Here is a 22,162-nt window from a genome sequence, read left to right on the forward strand (position 1 = left end):
TTGTTTGTTTTTATTTATTTATTATGTATACAGGAGAGGGTGCCATGTCATTACAGATGGTTGTGAGCCACCATGTGGGTGCTGGGAATTGAACTCAGGACCTCTGGAAGAACAGTCGGTGCCCTTAACCTCTGAGCCATCTCTCCAGCCCGAGTTACATATTATTATAACAGTCCCCATTATATGTATGGGATACATCCCAAGGCCCCTAGTGGATATCTGAAGTCCTGTATAGTACTTAACTCTGTTAGGTTTTCCTATGTATGTATATACCTGTGGTGAAGTTTATAAGCACCACAAGAATCTAACAGCACCTTTTTACACAGTATAGTAACCTCAGTATATGACTTTCCCTCCTTCTTAAGATTGAGGACATTCATGTCTCCAAGAACTACAGCTTCACTTTTCCATCAATATTCTTGTGCTTTGGAGCCATTATTGAGTAAAATAAGTGTTGCCGTTTAGTGTCTGTCCATTGATTGGACCCAGACTAATAAGACTTGGAAAAGCCTTGCCCTGATCTGTTGGGTTTTTTTTGTTTGTTTGTTTTTTGTTTTTTTTTCTTGCGGTGTTTAGTCCTTTTGCTGGGTCTGGATTCCTTGGTGCTCTAGACCATGCCAAGAGGTTGGTGATTCTGTCTGTAGGTGGCGGTGAGTTGGAGTGTTGTCATAGTTAGTTACCATGACTAACTGGAGCAGGAACAACTGGAAGCTTGTGGAATGTCATATCAATTTTTATTCTCCAGTTTGTCTTATTTTGACCTTTATATGTCCCTCCCCATCTCTCTTCCCTCAAGGTCTTTTTAGCCCAGCTGTCCTGGAACTAAATAGACAAGGCAAACTTAGAATTCATAGTAATTCTCCTGCCTCAGCCTTGGATTGCAAATGTCAGCCATTATGCTAGACTTCACATTTGGTCATACATCTTTGGTGTATGGCAACTCAAGAAAAGGGCTAACATATCTTCAGCTTTGATCTAAACTGACCTCATGCTTTTTTCCGTTCCCTGTATAATAACTTCCATGAGTGTTTTTCCTTAGGATTGAAAAAAAAAATCCAAAGAAACTACAACCTGATCTAGAAGAACAAATGCAAAATCCCCTTACCCAGTTTCTAAAACAGTAAGGTTAGGAGGGAAGGGAGGGGGAACTGTGGTTGGTATGTAAAATGGAAAAAAAAAAATCTTTTAAATAAAAAATTAAAAAAAAAAAAGAAAAATAAATAAAACACTAAGGTTGAATACCTAACTTTTGAGAGCTCAAAACTTAGAAGAAAGATTCTTAATGGACACTCTATGGGAAAGTGGAGATTGGAACTACTGTGAATAGTGAATAATAAGTGGGCTCTTCCTGCACAATTCAAGCTACCAGCCCAGTTCTCACACTCACATTTCCCTCTCCCTCCCTTCCTCCCTCCCTCCCTCCCTTCCTCCCTCCCTCCCTCCCTCTCGTTGTGGAGGAGCATGATGGTTGTGTTGAGACAGGGTCTCACTGTGTAGCCTCGGCTGGCCTGGAACTTGTTATATAGGCCAGGGTGGCCTTGAGCTCACAGAGATTCATCTACTGTCTCCTGAATGCTGGGATTAAAGACGTGTGCCACCATGTTTGGCCCACATCTTCTTTTAGGAAAAAGTATGGGGACAGGGTCTTTTGTAGCCTAGGCTGTTCTTGAACCTGCTACATAGCAAGGAATGACCTTGAACTTCAGATCCTCTGTCTCTTCCCAAGTTCTGGGATTTCCAACATGCACTAGTATACCCAGCTGATGTGCTGGGAATTGAACCCAGGGCTTTGGGCATGCTAGCTAAGTACCTGCCGACTGAGCAGCATCCCAGCTGTCAACCCCACACTCCCATTCATTCAGGACCCTTGGGTGAACTCATGAAGAAACCGGTGTAGGTATAGACTACTCCCCTGGCCTGGCAGGGCCACAGCTGGGGAGAATGTCGGGCTCTGCAGTGTAGCTAAAGACAAACGTGGCACTCACACGAGGGTGGAGCTTGCAGCCTCAAGTCTCTTCAGCCAGTGTTAGTCCTCTCTCAGAGCAGCAGGCCTCTGGGGGTGTGTCAGCCCCCGCCCCTGTCTGCAGACAGGCTCAGTATGGAACTGAAGAGAACTTCAGATTCCCAGATTCTGGAACTGGAGTTACAGACAGTTTCAAGCTGCCATGTGGATGCTGGGAATCAAATTTAGGTCCTCAGCAAGACCAACCAGTGCTGTTAACTAACTCCTGAGCCATCTCTCCAGTCCCACAGTGGTTCTTTTGTTTGTTTGTTTTCAAATAGACACAGTAAGTAACAAGGCTAGCTCCATTCACAATTCTCAAGCCCCAACCTCTCTAGAGTTGAGATTATAGCTATGCACCACCACACTGAGCTAGAATGTACTTCCTCAATACCTAATGCCTCTGTGCTTGAGAGTAAAAATACTAGACACCAAGGTTTGCAATGCAGTAACTTTATGAATTACTAAGACTGGTCAAATGAAAGAGGGTAGTAATAGAAACCCCCCTGAAAGAGGTGATAGAATATGACACTTAAACTATTTTCAGAATCTGGGCTGATAAGATAGCTCACTGAATAAAGGCCTGGTGATCTGAATTGGATCCCACAGAAAGATAGCAGAGGACCAACTCTGCAAAGTGTACTTAAACACATGTACACACTCACAACATGCATACAATACATACAATACACAATTTTTTTACTATTTAAAAAATGGGCCGGGCGGTGGTGGCGCACGCCTTTAATCCCAGCACTCGGGAGGCAGAGGCAGGCGGATCTCTGCCAGTTCGAGGCCAGCCTGGGCTACAGAGTGAGTTCCAGGAAAGGCGCAAAGCTACACAGAGAAACCCTGTCTCGAAAAACCTAAAAAAAAAAAAAAAAAAAAAAAGGTACAAATTTTAAAAAAAAAGCATGCATACAGAAATTAACCACATCCAAAGACTACACAGTGAGTTTCCACTCAGAGTAGTGATTTGGAACAGAAGCTATGGAGCTTCACATTGGATTTTATACTTTTCACTATTGAATATATTTTTATGCACTTACCCACCACTAGGATAGGAAAATCCATGGCAGAGTGAGAACTAGAAAGACTTGTAGCTTCATAGCCTTCATAACTGCTGCCCATCATATGCATTCAGGTCATAAACTAATGCATATGTGGGTATCTATAACACACAGAAAGATCCAGAAAAACCACAAGGGGACGAGAAAGGACGGAATGCAGGTAATAAAATAAGATTTCAAAATACCTTGGAAGTGTTCAGAATCTAAAGATTTTGTAGAATGTCTAATTGGAGATGTGTGTTAGCCATGGGTAGGTTGAAAAGAGATTAAGATGCACCTAATCCAAACTGGAAGGGAATAAGTAAAGTTATTACTATTCACAGACATGTTGAAAACCTAAAAATTTCATTAAAAATAGTAGAACAGGAGCTCTTCCAGAGACGGCTCTGTGGTTAAGAGCACTAATTGCTCTTGAGAGGACATGGGTTTGGTTCCCAGCACTCAGACAATTGCTTACAACTGACTATAACTTCTGTTCCAGAGGATCACATCCTCTTTTTGATCACCTCAGAAAGGCATGCAAGTGGTGCCCATACACACACCCGTGCATGTGTACACACACACACACACACACACACACACACACACACACACACACACACGTTTTGAAATAGGACCAATCCAAGTATGGTGGTGCACACCTGTAATCCCAGCAGTAGTGAGATTGAGGCAGAAACAAAACTTTGAAGCTAACCTGAGCTAAGATGCTGTCTCAAAAACACAGCAGAACCCTGACATTATGCTAAATGGATTAAGTCAATCACAAAAAGACAAATCTGTAGCTCCATTTCTGTGACATATGCATAGTAACCAAATTCCTTGAAGCAGAAAGTTGAATGGTGATTGCCAGGGCTAAAGGAGTGGTTCTCTACCTGTGGGTCATGACCCCTTTGGGTTTGCAAATCAGATGTGTACAGTATGATTCATAACAGTGGCAAAATTACAGTTATGAAGTAGCAACAAAATAATTTTATGGTTGTGGGTCACCATAACATGAGAAACTGTATTAAAGGGTCGCAGCATTAGGAAGGTTGAGACCCACTGGCACTAAAGGAAAGGGAACAGGAAGTTGTTTCATGGGAAAGTTCTAGAAGCCAGGCAGGTGGCACATGCCTTTAATACCAGCACTCAGGAGGCAGAGCCAGGAAGATCTCTGAGTTCTAGGGCGGCCTGACCTACATACCAAGTTCCATGCCAGCTAGGGCTAGGTAGAGAGACTTAGTTGTTACACCAATCCTAAATGGTCTTATAATAAAACCCAGAGCCAGATATCAGGGTGGAAGCCGAAAGATCAGAAAGCAGACCTAGCCACAGCCACCACCTCTTACCTCACCGACTCATCAGCCTGACAGACGAGAATTCCTGTCTCCTCCTGCCTCATAGTCCTTTCTCCGCCCAGCCATATCACTTCCTGTCTCAACCTTCCTAGTGCTGGGATTAAAGGTGGGTGATCCCAAGTGCTGAATTAGAGGTGTTTGCCACAATTGCTGGTGTGCCCAGGTCGCAAGACCCCCAAGCGAAACCACCACAGAGCCATTATCCGATGCGCATCGACTAGGTTTTTATTAACAAAACAAGCTTGGTCCACCATCCAACCTCCGACACAGCGGGTGGAGGAGAATGGCCCTGAGAACTCACTTTAAGGGGTTTATATAGGAAAAGTTTACATGCAGCTTGGGATTGGACGAAGGGGCTAGGGGTGAGGCAGTTCTTTGAAGTTACTGGCTGAACAATAAGCATGAGGTTACTGATGACTCACAGGATTCAGGGTATCTACAGAGACATAATTTTTTACTCCCTATGTCCTGCTTTTGTTGAACCCAGGATATATAAATTCAGACTTATTGTTCCAGTCCTACTCTCCTCTAAGGTCAACTTCTGGTCAGTTGAATCCATTACTCCCCATATCTTGTTTTACCAAGTCCAGGATACATAGATTTATTGTCCCAGCCTTAAGTTCAACTTCTGATCGCTTCTAAAGCTGCTGGTCAGCAAATACCTTTGGAGGAGGAGAGGGGGAAGCGTCTCTCAAGATGGCTACTGAGTTTTCCCTTCCACTGCCTGGCTGTTTCGCATTTAGACTGGATTAATCTCATGTAACCCTGTGTGACCTTGAACTCACAGAAATCCAGACAGATCTCTGCCTCCCGAGTGCTAGGATTAAAGGTGTGTGCCACCACTGCCTGACCTCTGTGGCTAACTCTGTGGCTGGCTCTGTCCTCTGATCTTCAGGCAAGCTTTACTTCTTAGGTTACAAATATATCACCACACCTTGTCTCAAAAAACAAAACAACAACAAGTTCTGGAGATTGGGTACACAGTAATGCCAATCATTAATTGCAGCTGTGTGTCATGACACGGGTGTGTGGGTTCACACAGGTCCGTGGAAAGAAGACACAGAGGCATCTTAAGAATGAATTTAGCCTTTCATGGCCGTGGGGCGGGGGTGGGGGCGTGGGGGTCGGGGGAGCGTCCATCCTCAAAGGACTGAAGCACTATCCCTTTGCCTAGGGATTTTTATTTCTAATTACAGTTTAGCCAGTTAATTTCCGTACCGTCAAAGCAACCTAAAAGGAGCCCCCAGAGATAAAATGCCAAGTGCAAACTCCTTGATTTCTCAGGTACCATGGTTTTCTGGGTTTCCTGAACCAAGTTTTGCATAGGTCTTTGATTCTTGGAAGACTCTCTCTGATCCTTGACTCTCAGACAAGATTCACATAGAGTGATAAGAGAATCAAAAGGTAAGAGGAACAAAAGGTGTGGTTAAACAAAGGAAGGACTAGGGCTAGGTGCTGCTCTCTGGAGCCAGGCCAGGAGCTCAGCAGGAATCCAGCCACAATTAATACTACTGAATTGTACATTTGGAAATGGTTAAGATGGTTCATTTTATGTTAGATATTTAAACATACATATTCAAAGATGGTTGAAGAATGGAAACTCATTGGTCATAGTAATGTTAACTGAAATCAGAACACTGGGAAATATATTTGCTGAAATAAATATATATGGTAAAATAAAATGGTTAAGCAAAGATGGTCAATGACAGAACCTAATTTCAATTCATTAACTTATAAAACTCTAGGGCAATGTTATTAGATTTTAAAAGAAAACACAAAACAAAACCCCTGGGTGGGCAAACTGCTAAATCTCAATCTTGTCAGCTGCCCAGAGAAGGAAGGATGGAGCAGAAGGAGAACATAAATGATAGCACAGAGAAACTACCAAATTAGAGCTGTCCATGGGAAGAAAAAGATTTATTGAGGATCAGACTGCCCATGCCATCTGGGGCAGGGGGCAAGAAGTAGATCAAAATTTCAAAAAAGCAAGCAGACTTTATGACAGTCAGCAGGATAGAGGTGATGCAGGCTCTCTGCACGGATCTGGAACTAGGTGCCATTGCCAGAGTTAGTTGACCTTTGAAGGAAGGTTCCTGGTGAACAGAAACACCCAAGAGGCCTGCTTTTCTAGTGAACAGAAGTATGCTTAGGTGTGTTTACTCAGGAACAATCCTTCTATTTATCCTGCCAAAGTCCTGTTTAGGACAATGTCACTAACTCTGTCATTTAGGGGGTGGGTGGACTCTGGACCTAACAAACATCAAAGTTACACTGTCTGTAAGCAGTCACATGATGGAAGGAGTCAGGAGGGGTAGGGTGGGCATAATTTAGGAAAAGAGTTAGGATCCTCAGGACACCCAGGGAAGCAAAACCAGGTGTTGGCAAATGTCTGAAGAAGAAGAAAGAGAAAAGATGGGCTATGGATGTTTATTATCATTTAAAGGGGGTTGGTTACAAATTGCTATTGGTCTTAGAAAAGACTAAGCTAAAGAGTTAAATTCAAAAATCTCTTTCTAAAGGAAAAAAAGGAAGATATAATATAAAAATGATGAGATAAAAGGATAGATTATTCAATGTACTTTAATCCAAAAACATCTAGTAATTTCAAAATATTATTGGTATGGATTTTGGTTTATTGACAAAAATTTAAAGTTAATTTTGTTACACTGTATGTATGGTTCTACTCTTATTTAGGATATTATATTTATGCAGCTCATTTAAAAATGTAATATATAGTTAGAAGATACAGGGACACCTCTGCCACATGCCTGGCCTCCACAGCTTTTCTTAGCTGCAGAGGGAGATTCCACAACTCCTTACTTGTATCCTTGACCAGAACCACGTGGCCGAAGCTGCCAAGTTCTGCTGCTTGCCGGGGCTGGAACCCGGCCCCCCTGTTCAATGACATCTGCCTCGGCCTTCTGTTGTTGATTGCTTCTTCACTACTTAAGCTTTCCTTTCATTCTTGTTTCACAGGTTGGAAGTTTAGCTGGGCGGTGTCTTGCTCTGAGATCACCACTCCCTTTATTCCATTTAGCATCAGGCTTTTCTTCAAACTCTTTTCTTTCTCCTTGAGCACTGGACTTAGCACCTTCCTGGTGCTTCTTTGTGACTCTGCTCCTGCTTCAGGATCACTGGCTGCCTTCCGGGAGGGGGTAGGGAGCCTAAGCAAGTGAACAGGGCCAGACTGCTTGTGAGTTGGCAGAGATAGCTCTCCAGGGAGATGGTTTAAGTGTTACAACTCCGCTTTATTCCACAAAGAAAAGGGGATACAAAGGCTGGGGACAGTGGCCTGGGCATCACTTAATTTGAATTAAGTGGCATGCTCCTATCATAAGGCTTCCTATATGGCAGTCGGGTCCTATAGCAAAGCTCCTAGCACAAGTCTTAGTTACAATATGTGCAGCAGGGGAGATTGCTAGCAGGAAACTGTGCCAAGGGTCACGCTACAGATAAATCAGGCTTAGAGACAGCTTTCAGATCAGCTCAGCCCTCCGGGCCTGGGGACCTTCTCCAGATAAGGGCAGGTAGTGAGTAGGAAGTTTTTCTGGGAAGGGAGTCCTCATGTCACAGAGCTTTGGAAAAAGCTGCCAGTCCGTGATAGACTGTGACCTCTGACCAGCAAGGCCTTCCAACACTTCTTTTCTCTTCAAACTGTACATTTTCTATTTTTCCTTACTCAGCTTGTTCCTTTTCATTATAGATCTGCTTAAGAGTGACCACTAATAACCACACAACAGAGTCAGTGCTAGGCTGTTCTGAAATCTTCTCTGCCTATGCTATTAATTCAAAATGCTTCAATTTAGCCTCAGGCAAATTTTTTTGGACAAGGGCACAAAGAATCCACATTCTTTGGCACTTTGTCCACTATCCGGATGGCAGGGAGCATGGCAGAATGCAGTGGACATGGTCCACTGTCTGCATGGCTGGGAGCATGTGGTGGACATGGTCCATTATCCTCATGGCAGGGAGCATGGCAGCATGTGGTGGACATGGTCCACTATCCGGATGGCAGGGAGCATGGCAGCATGCAGGTGGACATGGTCCACTATCCTCATGGTGGGGAGCATGGCAGCATGCAGTAGACATGGTAGCTGAGAGTTCTACATCCAGCTCCACAGGCAGCAGTAAGAAGAAACCCTGGGCTTGGGATGGGCTTCTGAAACCTCAAAACTCACCCAACCCTACTGACACAATTCCTCCAAGAAGACCACCCCTCCTAACCCTTTCAAATATTGTCACTTTGCGGTGGTATGAGTAAAAATGGCCCTCATAGGCTCACATATTTGACTGCTTGGTTATCAGGGACTTGTGGGGGTAGGCACAGCCTTGTTGGTGGAAGTATGTCACTGGGGGGCGGCTTTGAAGTTTCAGAAGCCCAAGCCAGGCCCAGTGGCTCTCTTCCTGCTGCCTGTGGATCTAGATGTAGAACTCTCAGGTATTTCTCCTAAATGGACGTTTCCTGTCCCAATGGACTACCTGGTCCCAAATAACCGACTCAGAGGTTGAATATGAATTCTAAATGCTCAACCAATAGCTCAGGCTTATTACTAACTAGCTCCTACATTCAAATTAACCCTTTTATTAATCTATGTATTGCCACATGGCTCGTGGCTTTACCTGTCCTCTAGCATGTCTTGCTTCCTGGGCAGCTGGCTGATCTCTCCCTTGACTCCACCCTCCTTCTTCCCATCATTCTCAGTTTGGCTTTTCTGCCTAACTTCCTGCCCAGCTGCTGGCCTGTCAGCTTTTTATTAACCAATGAGAGTAATACATATTCATGGTATAGAAAAGGATTGTTCCTGGGCTGGAGAGATGGCTCAGTGGTTGGGAGCACTGGCTGTTCTTTCAGAGGTCCTGAGTTCAATTCCCAGCACCCACATGGTGGCTCAGAACCATCTGTAATGAGATCTGGTGCCCTCTTCTGGCATGCAGGCAGAACACTGTATACATAATAAATAAATAAATAAATAAATCTTTAAAAAAAAAAAGAAAGAAAAGGATTGTTCCACAGCAACTTCTCTGACAACATGTCTGCCTGCATGTTGCCACACTCCCCACCATGATGAGACTGGACTTACCCTCTGAAACTGTAAGCAAGCCCCAGTTAAATGCTTTCTTTTATGAGTTGCCGTGGTCAAGGTGTCTGTCTCTTGAAAGCAATAGAAAACTGACTAAGAAACCCTGTCTCAAAAAAAATGTATAAATAGAATATGTTCCTCTAGTCTAAAAGCTGTGAAGTCCCAAACATAGGCACATGCCTATAAATCCTGCATTCAGGAGGCTGAGGCAGAATGGTGAAAAGTTCAAGTCACAGAGGCTAGAGGGATGGCTCAGTGGTCAAGAGCAAGTACTTCTCTTGTCCAGGACTGTAGTTCTGTCCCCAGTACCCATGTCAGGTGGCTCACAACTACCTGTGACTCTAGTTCCCAGGTATCTAGTACCCATTCCTGGCCTCTGTGGCTATTTACACTCACACATGTATATAGCTATATATGGACACACACATATATACAGGTAACTAAAAAGAAAATCACCCTTCAATTTTTTTCACTATTTTAATTGAATGTTATGAGTGTTTTTCTGCATGCATGTGTATAGTATGTGTGCAGTGTTTGAGGAGGCCATAAGAGGGCATTATATCCTCCTGGGATTTGGGAATCGAACCAGGGTCCTCTGGATGAACAGCCAGTGCTCTTAACTGATGAGCCATCTCTCCAGCCTATAAAAATAAGATAAATATTTTTTAAAAATGTTTGGGCTGAGTGTTGGTGTCACATGCCTTTAATCCCAGCACTCAGGAGATAGAGGCATGTGGATATATATGAGTTTGAGGCCAGCCTGGTCTACAGATCAAGTTCCAGGAGAGTCAGGACAATTTAGAGAGACCCTGTTTTAACCACCCCATCCCAGAAAATAGAAAAATAAGCTGGCCATGGTGGTTCACTCCTTTAATTCCAACATTCAGGAAGCAGAGACAGATAGATCTCTCTAAATTTGAGGCCAACCTGGTCTACAGGGGATTTCTAGGCTAGCTAAAGTAAAGTGAGACAGTATTGTGGGAGGCCCAAAACAGCTTGGCCACACAGTTGCTATGACAGGTTTAGGGACCCAGACACTGCTGCCATGACAGTCTTACTTAACAGTATCTTAAACAAAAATATAATAAAAGAAGAAGCAACCCACTCAAAGACTTTTTTTTTTTTTTTTTTTGTTTTTTTTGTTTTTCGAGACAGGGTTTCTCTCTGTGTAGCTTTGCGCCTTTTCCTGGAACTCACTTGGTAGCCCAGGTTGGCCTCGAACTCACAGAGATCCGCCTGGCTCTGCCTCCCGAGTGCTGGGATTAAAGGCGTGCGCCACCACCGCCCGGCAAGACTTTTTTTTAAAAGGCCTCATTTTGAAAGAAGTTTTGTGTGTGTGATAGGAGGTTTCTAGTTCTGGAGATACAGCCATTTAATCTTTTTGGGTTGTCTTGGGGTGCAGTGCTGCAGGATGAGGAAGGGAAGTTATAGTGAAACAGTGAAATGTAACCCCTGTCCAGTGAGAATGCACTCTATACACTCAGGAAAAATAAGAAAAAAAAGCTCTTTAATGATTGTGTGTGTGTGGCTCTGGCTGATATCCAAAGAGCTATGAACAGAAAATTTTACTACCTTATGTCGATCTTAGATATACGTATTCCACATAAGCAGTCATCTTTAAATCTCTTCAGGTTCTAGCCTGAAGTTAAACAGACAGGAGACTGCTAGTCTAGCCACTTGGGCAGATGGGAGATTTACACAGCAAAGATACTGCCAGAGACTCAGTTCATTCTCTTCAAATAATTGTTGCCTAGGGTCATCCTGCCCACTGGCAGAATTATGCTTCTCTTAAGCTGAGAATGGGGGTGGGGGCCTTATGGCAGCACGGGACTTAACAATGGCTGTTGCCCTGTGTTGTCCCCTGAGGTCCTGTTAGTGGAATCTTCTCTGATACAGAAGTGGGCCTAATGGCTGGCTGTAAGTCAGGTTGTCTCTGTTTGCTGGGTAATGGAGCCTAATGGCTGGTCAATACTGCTGAACAAATATTTACAGAAGCATTACCCTAGTGTCTTAGTTACTGTTCTATGGCTGTGAAGAGACACTATGACCAAGGCAACCCTTATAAAAGAAAGCTTTTAGTTGGGGCCTTGCTCACAGTTTCAGAGGGTTAGTCCATTGTCATCATGGTGGGGAGCGTGGTAGCAGTCAGGAAGGCGTGGCTTTAAATCCTGATCCACGGGTGGGGGTGGGTGGTGGGTGGGGGGGTGGGGAGAGGTGGGGTGGGGTGGGGAGGGGAGACTGAGACTGACTGGGCCTGGTATGAGCTTTTGAAACCTCAAAGCCCACCCCCAGTGACACACCTCCTCCACCAAGGCCACACCTTGTTGTATTCTGGTGAGTGTGTGGATCCGTGTAGATTCACATTCATGTGGATCCGTGAAAAGAAGTACAGAGGCGCCTCAAGGATGAACTTTTAGCCCTTTCCAGCTGCAAGGTGGATTTGCCTCTTCAGACTGACACCCTTGCTGAGCAAAGGGTCTTTTATTGTTATACAAATCACACATTTAGCAAGTCAATTCCTTACACCATAGTCTTTGATCTAAGTCCGCAGACAGACAATGCCAAATGCAAATTCTCAGAAATAATACCACAGTTTTCTGGGCTGTTGTTACTAAGTTTGCACTTAGGCTTTGATTCCCTAGGAAAACTCTCAGCTAAGACTTCAAACAGAAGGCAAAGAGACGGGGTAACAATCACAAAAGCCAGATCAAAGCCAGGTGCTAACACTCCAGAGTCAAACCGGCTAGAGCTTTGTGGGAATTCTCCCTCCTTACCTTTCCCAAGCCGGTCCACTAACTGGTGGAACTCCAATATATGAGGCTATGGAAGCCATTCTCTTTCAAACCACCACACCTAGCAATCCCAAATGTCACTTATCTCTAACAGACCTGGTTACTGTAATACTTATCTTTGGGATATTTTGGAGGCAGTGCTTCCTTAGCTCAGTTTTATTTCGTGTGACTTCATTGTTGTGCCCTGGGCGCGAGACCCCCAAAGAAACCACCAGAGACACGAACTCACCGAAATGCAAAAGTAAGGTTTATTGAAGTAGGTCAAGCTGTGCTGCAGGGACCTTGTCAAGCCACCCAATGCAGTAGAGGCTGGAGGAGGTGCCCACCCCTCTGCAAGCTCAGGTTTTAAAGGCAAAAACCATAAAGTTACATCATTTAGAGGCGCTTGTACAGGTACAATTCTGATTGGCTCAAGTTTTAGGGGCTTTTCAGAATTTCTGTGTTATCTTACTTTGTAGTTTTAACCGGTTGTTTGTCAAACTTTATAGACTACCTCCGGCATTGGGGCATTCTGTGGTTAATCAATTGTTACCAGATAGTCCTTCAAATATCCTGACTTTGTACTTTGACCATCTCCAGCATTGGGGTATTCTATGGTTAATCAGTTGCTACCAGATGGCTCTTCAAACATCCTGACTTTGTTGACCATCTCCAGCATTGGGGCATTCTATGGTTAATCAGTTGCTACCAGATGGCTCTTCAAACATCCTGACTTTGTCCTGGGACCTATGTCAGCAGCTCTGAGAATTTTGAAACTCAGGCCTGTTTCAAGCTGGGGTGAGGGGCTTGCTTGAAATGGGGGTGCTTTGGTTCTCCCTTCATGTCTCCCAGTAAGTTTATTAGTAAATAGTTTACAACATCCATTTCTTTCTTCAGGTTCCTTCTCCATCAGTAAGTAGGACTACTGTGGCTGATTTGGGAAGCCCTGGACGAAGAATGCTCTCAGCTGACCATTGTGGTTAACAGAGAAGTGTGTTAAGCTGTGTTATTCCTATTTTCTGAAGAGAAAACCTTGATTACACAGAGATTTTAGGGTTTTAACTTTAATGTCATTTAAACCATCTATTTCAGATCAACTGATTTGTAGACAAGATATATTTATTAGTTATGAAAATAGTGCTCGCTTTAGCAGCACATATACTAAAATTGGAACGATACAGAGAAGATTAGCATGACCCCTGTGCAAGGATGACACGCAAATTCGTGAAGTGCTCCATATTTAAAAAGAGAAAGAAAAGAACTTCTAACAAAGATACTTTCTCCAAGCGTTTCATTGTTCTTGCTTTTAACCTAACTATCCCTATGTAGACAAGGATGACCTTGAATCCTGCTGCATCACCTGAGTGCTAGGATTACAGCATATGGGGATCCAAGCCTGGTTCCTGATATTCACCCTTTCAACCCAGAGGACCTGCTTTGGGTCTCACAACATCTAAGTCTTCAGCACTGAAGAATACCAAGTCAAATTCATTCCCAGAAGAAGCCATATGTCCGCCCAGGAAATTTGCTCCTGCACACTTCTTGGGCCACTAGCACCCCAGAGGTGACCACGCCAAGCTCTCTGAGGAATTGAGATCACTCTTGAGTTTTTTTTTTTTTTCTTTCTTCTATTGCACTAACTACATTTCCCAGAAACCTCAGCGGTGCGAATACTCTTGTTATGCAAATCACACTCCGCCCCTACCGCTCCCCCGCCCTTTTCCTGATGCTGTCCATGACTTCAGATAATACGGAAGGACTGGGAAATAAAAAAATTTCTAGCTTTTTGGAGTTGGTCTTTAAGGCAATGATGGAGAATTATTCAGGGTTCTATGAATCCTGCAGGATGCGTTTTGGCCACGCCTCAGCCAAACGTGCATAGAAATCCCGCTCTTCGAAAGCCATCTTGTCCGTGGCGGTGTCTCCGACTACGTTTCCCAGAAGCCTCCTCGGTTTCTCGCGGGAAAGTCATGCGCCGGCGGGACTTCAGAGCTTAGCAGGCAATTGCTGAGGTGCAGTGAAGGGTGCAGGGTTTGGGAAGCTTGGAAGGCCCGAGTTGGGCAACCCGAGAGGAGGGCGGGGCAAGCAGCGAGCCCGGGCTTTGTGCGGCAGCGGAGTTGAGGTCGGAATTGCGCGGTTAGTTTGTGAGCAGTGATGGCGCGGTGCTAAGGGGCTGCGTTTGTGATGAGCATCTGTTTCTGATAGCACCGTGGTGGGCATCATCCCTTTGGTGAGTGAGAGCGGGCGAGCTGGGGACCACGTGCGGTATTGTGTGGATATTGTGTGGATGTGGGGAGCTTGTGACTGGCTGAGTGTTCTGTCCCTGTGGTGGCGTGCGATCTGTGATGTTGTGACCATGTGCAGCACAGTACAGGCAGAAAACCTTTGAATTCTGTGCTCGTGGTAAAAGTACGGTTGTATTTGTTACCTTCTGAGTCCCCGAGAGTGGAGTTCTCTTGGCTTCGCGTAGGCTGGTTGCCTGTAGTTGAATGTCGCTACTGTGGGTCCGTGGGGTGTGGGTGTGTGAAGTTTCGGATGTATATCTCTGCGTGCGTTGTATTTTAGCTTTTCCTCATTTTAGAACTTCACGTGAGTGCTAACATGCTCTCCTTTGTGTTTTATGTTTATTTGTACACCTGTGTGGAACTCATCCATGTTAAGTAGGATAGCGGCATACCAAGTTGTTTTGCCGTTTGGTATTCCGGGATCTGAAGTATACTGCACGTATTCATCTCGTCATTAATAGTAGACATTTGAGTATTTCTAGTTTTTAATCCTATAAACATACTGTCGTTTTAATTTTTTAATTTATTTTTTTGGAGACTGTATAACCCTGGCTGGCCTGGAACTTGCTCAAACTCACAGATCACTTGCCTCTGCCTCCCGAGTGCCACCACTACCCCAGACTTATTATAATTCCTTTTACAATAGGATACAGGAACTGCAGTTTCTACTAGTGCAAGTACTGAGTCATGTATTCCACTTTACTAACTGATGCAAAATATACCAGAGCGAGTGCACATATAGCACATATAGATGCTTGCAAGAGAAGTGCTCCATATCCTTACCAACAAATAAATGAATGAATGAATGAATGAATGAATAAATGGGTTTAAAATGTGATTTAAGAAAAAGATTTATTTTTAAGCCTGATGCTCTGGTGCTCTGGAGGCCGAGGCAGGTGGATCTCTGTGAGTTTAAGACCAGTCTACATAGTGAGTTCCAGCACAGCCAGAGCTGTGTAGAGACCTTGTCTCACAAAACCAGAGGGTGGCGGGGGCAGGTGGAGGTAGAGAGGCCTGACTGGCCTCAAACCTGTGGCAATTTTACTGCCTCAGTCTCATGAGTGCTGAGATTTCAGGCATGTGCCATTGCTCTAGTTTATAAAAGAATTGTGTATCTTCGTGGATATGCTTATGTGCACATGAGCCATCTTGCCCAAAGCCCTCCTGTTCCATTCCAGAGCCTGACTTTCTGAAGTTGGGGATGTTGAGACCTTTGTAGCCCCTCGATGTGTGGGGTGAGTTCATGGGGAGTGATTGTTTGGGATGTGTCAAGTGGGGTCTCACTGTTGTCTTTGCCTCTCCTAGTTCTGCTCTGTTACTGAAGAGCTGCACAGAGGAGCTGCACATAGCAAAGCCATGGCTCAGGTGAGGTGTGATTTTTTTGTATTCAAATTGAGTCATTCTTGTCTCTAGTACAAATAAATGTCGGATTTCTTCATCCTGATGATGTTTTGGTTGGTGTTAACCAAGAAGCCTTTCACTTTAGTTATGAGCAGAGCCTGTACAGTGTCACCTTGCTCTAGAGCAGCGGTTCTCAGCCTTTCTGATGCTTCCCCCTTTAACACAGTTCCTCTTATTGTGGTGACCCCCAACCATGAAATTATTTTTGCTGCTACTTCATAACTGTAATTTTGCTACTGTTATGAATCATAATGTAAATATTTTTGTTTTCTGATGCTCTTAGGTGACCCCTGTGAGAGGGTCATTCGACGATTCCCCCCCAAAGGGGTTGCAACCCACAGGTTGAAAACTAAAGGAGAGGGTCTCTAATAGACTAATTGAAAAAACTTTGGGGGTTCAACTTTTTTAAAGGCCAGGCTCACAACCAAAACATGGTGGTGCATGTCTTTAATTCCAGCACTCGGGAGGCAGAAGCAGGAAGAGTTCAAGGCTAGCCTGGTCTACATAGTGAGTTCCAGGCTAGCCAGGGATACCCAGTGAGATCCTGTCCCAAACTAACAACAACAAAAAAGAATAAAGAAAGAAAATAAGTGTGATAGTTCTGCTCAATTTTAGTCTTAGAACCTGGCATGTCTCCTGGTTGATAAGCCTTTTGGGTTTGGAAGTATGACTGCTAGATGGTCAAAACTCTGACATTCTGATGAGCATCCATGAAAACTTAACCATCTGTAATATCACTAGTTTTTTTGGAGGGGGGCGTCTCGACAGCTTTTTATTATTATTTTTTAATCTTATGCATAGGGGTGTTTTACCTGTAACTGTGCCTGTGCACCACATGTATACAGTACCTGAAGAGGCCTGAAGAGGGTGTCAGATCCCCTGGTATTTACAGATGGTGTGAGCCCCAGTGTTGGTGATGGGAACTGAACCTGGGTCCTCTGCAGGAGCAACCAGTGCTCTCAACTGCTGAGCCACCTCTCTAACCCAGTACCATTGTATTAAGCAGCGTCTTTCTCCATCATTTTCCTGAAGCTCAGTAATAAAGGCAATTGACAGTTCAGCAGTGGTGGTTATAAATAACACTGTTCTCAATATTAAGATTGTCTTTTGTGGGTGTTTGTTTGGAGACAGTCTTTCTAGGCTGGCTTTCAACTCATTATTTAGCTAAAGATAACCTTGGGCTCCTCATCCTCCTGCCTTCATTTCCCAAGTGTTGGAATTACAGGCATGTGCCACCATGCCCAGGTTATATAGCTCTAGGGATGGTACCCAGGGTTTCATGCCTACTAGACAAGTGCTTTAACAAATGAGCTACATCCCCTGCTCAAGGAACTCTTTAAAGATTAATATCAACCTAAATGTCTAAAGGTAAATGAAAGTGTGGTGGCTCATCCCTGAATCCCAGCTCTTAAGATGATGGTGGACTTGAGGCTGGCTTGCACTACAGTTAGTTCAAGGCTGCTCTGTGGTACATAGTGAGCCCCTGTCTTGAAAAGCCAAGAACTAGCAGGGTCGTGGTGCATGCCTTTAATTCCAGCAAAGGCAGGCAGATCTCTGAGTTTATGGCCAGCCTGGTCTACAGAATGAGTTCCTGGATGGCCAGGGTTACACAGAGAAACCCTGTCTTGGGGGTGGGGGAAGCCAAGAACTGGGAAGTAGCTCATTGGTAAAATACTTGTATAGCGTGAAAAGGCCATGAATTCCTGGATTTCACGTCAAACATCAAAGGCAAGCATGTGAGCAAGAAATTGGCATTTATTATCTTTAAGATAGAATATTATTTAATCTGAAATAAATATGCCTATAAAGACACTTATTATAACAAGCCTCCCCTCCCACCCTTTTTAAATGTGTCTCATTCTGTAGACCAGGCTGGCCTCAAACTCACAGAGGTCTGCCTGCCGAGCGCTGGGATGAAATGAATGCGCCACCATGCCCAGCATTCTCTTTCCCACTGTTCCTTTGGCTTCTTTAATTGACTTATTGAGGATGGGTGAGTGAACCTGACTTGGTGCACAGGCTATGACTCCCAAGTTCAACAACGTCATTGCCACACATCAGTCAGTGAGTTCTTCCCTTTTTGGTTTTGGTTTTGGTTTTTTTGAGACACATCAGTTTCTTTTGGACGTAGAGATGCCCTCCCCATCCCTTTGTGCCCTCGTTCCCATCTGATCTAGATCCTCTCTAGCCTGCCAGCACGTTCCTGGAACTTACTCTTTCCCTTGGATTTTCCTCTACTTAATAGTCGACTATTTAACTGTTTATAGTTTATTTAACTGTTCATAGTCCGTCGACTTTTAACTGTTTCCGGCATCCCATGGCTCTTTCTGGCTTACTCCCACATCCTCCAGTAGTTTCCTAGGAACTTGTACTTGAGTCCTTCTACGTCTGGGAATGTACACTCAGAGCAGAAAATAGTTTCGTTACAGAATCGTAGGTCAGAATTTATTTTTCTCCACTGGGTTAGTGAAGAATTGTTCTGTTCCTTGTGTTCAGAAGTGTTAGCAATCCCATTATCCTCTGGTTCTCGCTGCATTTATATAACCCGCTGTATCTGGAGGCTTCTAATGTCCTGTCTTTCTCTTCTATCCTGAAATTATACTCTTGGCTCTTTGAGACTAGAGGACCACATGGTGAGAATACCATGAGGCTTTGTATAAATCATTTCCTTTAATACAGACGTCCTCCCAGCTGGATTCTGTGCCTTCCCAGCCTCGTGGGGATAATGGAGGAATTCATTAAGCCCAGATGGCTTTGTCTGGAGGAAACAGTGACATGGAAGCACAGTGATTTGCTCACAGGCCTTCCCTAGGATTCCAGACATTCATACTCACTGCTTTTAGCATGTTCTAACTTACTCCTCTTCTGTTACTTTTCCTGCACAGAAACACTTTATTTTATTATTGTTAATCGAGCAATATGTGGTTATTGTTTCAGGTGTCAGTGCTGTTCCGAGATGTGTACATAGACTTTTCCCAGGAGGAGTGGGAATGCCTGACTGAGGAGCAGAGAGATTTGTACAGAGATGTGATGTTGGAGAATTACAGCAACCTGCTTTCAATGGGTAAGGATATTCATACTGATTTGCCCATTGGTAGGTCTGTTTCCTCCCTTCCTCCAAGTATGAGATGCTCACCCACCTTTGAAGAAACCATTGAGAGCTGGGCATGGTGGTGCACACCTTTAATCCTAGCTCTCTGGAGGCAGAGGCAGGTGGATCTTTGTGAGTTCAAGGCCAGCCAGGGCTACAGTCCTGTCTTAAAAACCCCAAAAGGGAAAGAAAGAAAAAGCTGCATGGAGTTACGGAGGCATTTTGAGTCTCCCTCGTGTTTCAGAGGTGTCCTTCGCCCCTCTGTCACCCTTCCTGTATGTATACTTTGGATCCAGTTCCTGCCAAGCTTCTTGAGAGGTCTTAGATGTGGGGCTCAAGGGGGACACTTGGATGGATTGTGTGTAGCAAGTGAGATGTTTATTAGAAGCGTTATTAACACATGGACAGACAGACAACAGTGTGGCTGAGACTGAGGACACTCCAGGCCCCAGCATCACAGACAGCATAAGGGGAACTAAAGAGTGACAGATCTGGGTTGCTCTTACAGACCTCTGAGGAAGAGGGAAGGGTTCAGCAAGAGCCTGAAGACAGGGCCTCTGATTTCCCATCAGGCAGTGGTGGAAGGGAAGTGTGGCTACCAGTAGGTCCTTTGGTGTGTTCAAGCCTGCAAACGCACTTCTCCAGACGAGAAGTCCAAGTCCTGGAAGCTGTTTGCTGTTGTTCACAGATCTTGCCCTCCACAGGTGCCTGCCAGTATCTGTGAGGCCAGAGAGGAGACTGCAGGTGCTGTGCCCTGAACGGCAGTCTGGTCCGATTTCCAACACTTCTCTTTGCATATCTTCTGTATAAATACTGGAATATGCATTTTCCTGCATTGTCAAAGATCAGACAGCCCTTTCTTCTCTCCTTCTCCTCCCTTGTCCTTTCTCCATCCACTTTCTTCTCTCCTTCACTCCCTCCTGGGATTAGCCCGGGCCTGTGCCACTCTCTTAGGTTTCTGTAGCTGTGAAGAGACACCATGTCCATGGCAACTCTTATAAAGGAAAACATTTAACTGAGGTGGCAGCTACAGTTCTGAGGTTTGTCCATTATCATCATGGCAGGGAGCATGACAGCTGGGTGTGCAGACAGATGTGGTGCTGGAGCTGAGAGTCCTACATTTTGATCAGCAGGCAACAGGAAGTGAACTGAAATACTGGGCATGGCTTGAGCATGTATGAGACCTCAAAGCCCTCCTCTATAGTGCCACACTTCCTCCAATAAAGCCAAAGCCACACCTCCTAATAGTGCCACTCCCTATGAGATTATGGGGCCAATTACGTTCAAACTACCACAACCACTGACCTGCAGTTCTGTCAGACTTGCTTTGTTAACTAGGTTCTTTGTTTTGTTTTTATTCTGAAGTTCCACGCCCTCCTTGATTCATCCATATACATACATATACATACATATATATATGTATGTAATACATACATATATATATGTATGTATTACATATATATATATATATGTTTTAATTAAAAATTTTTTTTAAATTTTTTTGGTTTGTCAAGACAGGGTTACTCTGTGTAACAGCCCTCACTTGTCATGGAACTCGCTCTGTGGACCAGGCACACCTTGAACTCACAAAGATCCACCTGCCTCTGCCTCCCAAGTGCTGCGATTAAAGGCGTGCGCCACCACCTCCTGGCTCATCCATACTTTTAAGTATTATTTACTGTTTCTCTTAGTGTGTACAGTTCTCAGGTAGGAACTACAGAAGTTAAAAAATAAACTGCAGCCATGTCAAGTTCAGTGCTGTCCTGCCATGGCAAGCACTGGCCCAGAGGCTGCCATAGAAACTGTCATTTTGGGGCCCTGTTCTCGGCCCTGTGCCTGGGGTCAGGGATGAATGTGGTCACAGACAACAAGCCTCTAGACCTCAAGTCTGAGAGGCATGAGGCTGTAGGTGGCAGTGGCTTTCACAACTAATCTTTGAGGTCTGCTCCACCTCCCCCAAAATAGTGATATTTAGGTCTAGGTGTGATGTGTATGTGTGTAAATGCACATACACTTAAAAATGGTTTTCTATAGCTTTTTCAAATGTCCTTAGTGTTACTTATCCCTCCTCTGTAGTTGAGATTTTTTTTTGGACTGCTAATCAGCTCCCAAATAAAGACACAGAGACTTATTAATAAATATGAAAGCTTGGCCTTAGCTTAGGCTTGTCCCACTAGCTCTTTTAACTTAATTTAACCTGTTTCTATTCATCTACGCTTTGCCTCGGGGCTTTTTGCCTTACTTTTATCTGTATGTCCTACTTTCCTGCTTCCTCTGACTGATTGGCCCTGGCATCACCCCACCACCACCACCCACCCAACCCTGCCCCTGCCTCTAAGTTCCTCCTCCTCCTCCTTACTCTCCCTGCCCGGAAGTCCCATCCATACCTCCTCCCTCACTATTGGCCATTCAGCTTTTTATTATATCAATCAGGTGCCTTAGGCAGGCAAGGTGAAATAGCAACAAACCTTTACATAATTGAGCAAATCCAACACATCTCTAGATAGTTAAACAAATGCAACACATCTTTGCATAGCTAAATAAATATTCTGCAACATAAACAAATGTAACACATCTTTGCATATTTGAACAAATATTCCGAAGCATCCTCCCTTTCTCTCCTGTGTTGTCTATCTTCCCCAATTAAAGGACACCCCCGACACACCACTGTAGGCGGAGCTTTCCTGTCCCAACAGTCTGCTTCAAAATAATCACTCAGAGGCTTAATATAAATTATAAATGCTCAGCCGATAGCATAGGCTTGTAACTAGCTAACTCTTACACTTAAATTAAGCCATATTTCTTATTTACCTTCTGTCATGTGGCCCATGACTTGTTACCTCATTTTCTACACAGCCTGGTCCCTCAGCACCTAGCTGGCGTCTCCCCTGACTCCACCTTTCTTCCTCCCAGACCTGTGCCGTCGGGTTTGCCAGTGCATGTTATGTCTGTGCCCCATCCTGGTGCTGATACCTCTTGCCTAGGTTACCCAGGCCTGAGACGCTATTTCCACAGACGAATAGTGGTTCAAACAGATGTTTCTATCATTTTGCTCATGTTTATAGGGAGGTTTTTTTAGGTGTCACACCTTCATTTGTATTTTCTCACTTATCCCTGAATAAGTTGC

General features: G+C 44.4%; 2 protein-coding genes and 2 non-coding genes across 5 annotated transcripts in view; all 4 read left to right on the forward strand.

The window, feature by feature from the left end:
• Positions 1 to 11,780: 11,780 nt before the first annotated feature.
• LOC128124976 (zinc finger protein 566-like) overlaps positions 11,781 to 22,162 on the forward strand; it is a 14,022-nt gene continuing 3,640 nt past the window's right edge. Inside the window, exons 1-3 of one of the 2 annotated variants that reach the window (XM_052761898.1) lie at positions 11,781 to 14,270; positions 15,849 to 15,908; positions 18,882 to 19,008. In XM_052761898.1, coding sequence (XP_052617858.1) covers positions 15,900 to 15,908; positions 18,882 to 19,008 — 136 coding nt within the window. In that variant the 5' untranslated portion in view covers positions 11,781 to 14,270; positions 15,849 to 15,899. The other variant, XM_052761897.1, reaches the window with a different exon arrangement.
• Positions 13,396 to 13,502, forward strand: LOC128095715 (U6 spliceosomal RNA). Its single transcript, XR_008213327.1, has one exon. It is a non-coding gene; the product is annotated as a U6 spliceosomal RNA (small nuclear RNA).
• The window catches only part of LOC128124964 (zinc finger protein 82), a 31,590-nt gene continuing 28,323 nt past the window's right edge, over positions 18,896 to 22,162 (forward strand). The window contains exon 1 of the mRNA XM_052761874.1: positions 18,896 to 19,008. The gene's annotated coding sequence lies outside the window, so the exon portion shown is untranslated. The remainder of the gene's footprint in view (positions 19,009 to 22,162) is intronic.
• Positions 20,772 to 20,905, forward strand: LOC128095833 (small nucleolar RNA SNORA5). The gene has a single exon (XR_008213432.1). It is a non-coding gene; the product is annotated as a small nucleolar RNA SNORA5 (small nucleolar RNA).

The sequence above is a fragment of the Peromyscus californicus genome, unplaced genomic scaffold (genome assembly GCF_007827085.1).
Source record: "Peromyscus californicus insignis strain IS unplaced genomic scaffold, ASM782708v3 Scaffold_4__1_contigs__length_199733344, whole genome shotgun sequence".
Lineage (NCBI taxonomy): Eukaryota > Metazoa > Chordata > Mammalia > Rodentia > Cricetidae > Peromyscus > Peromyscus californicus.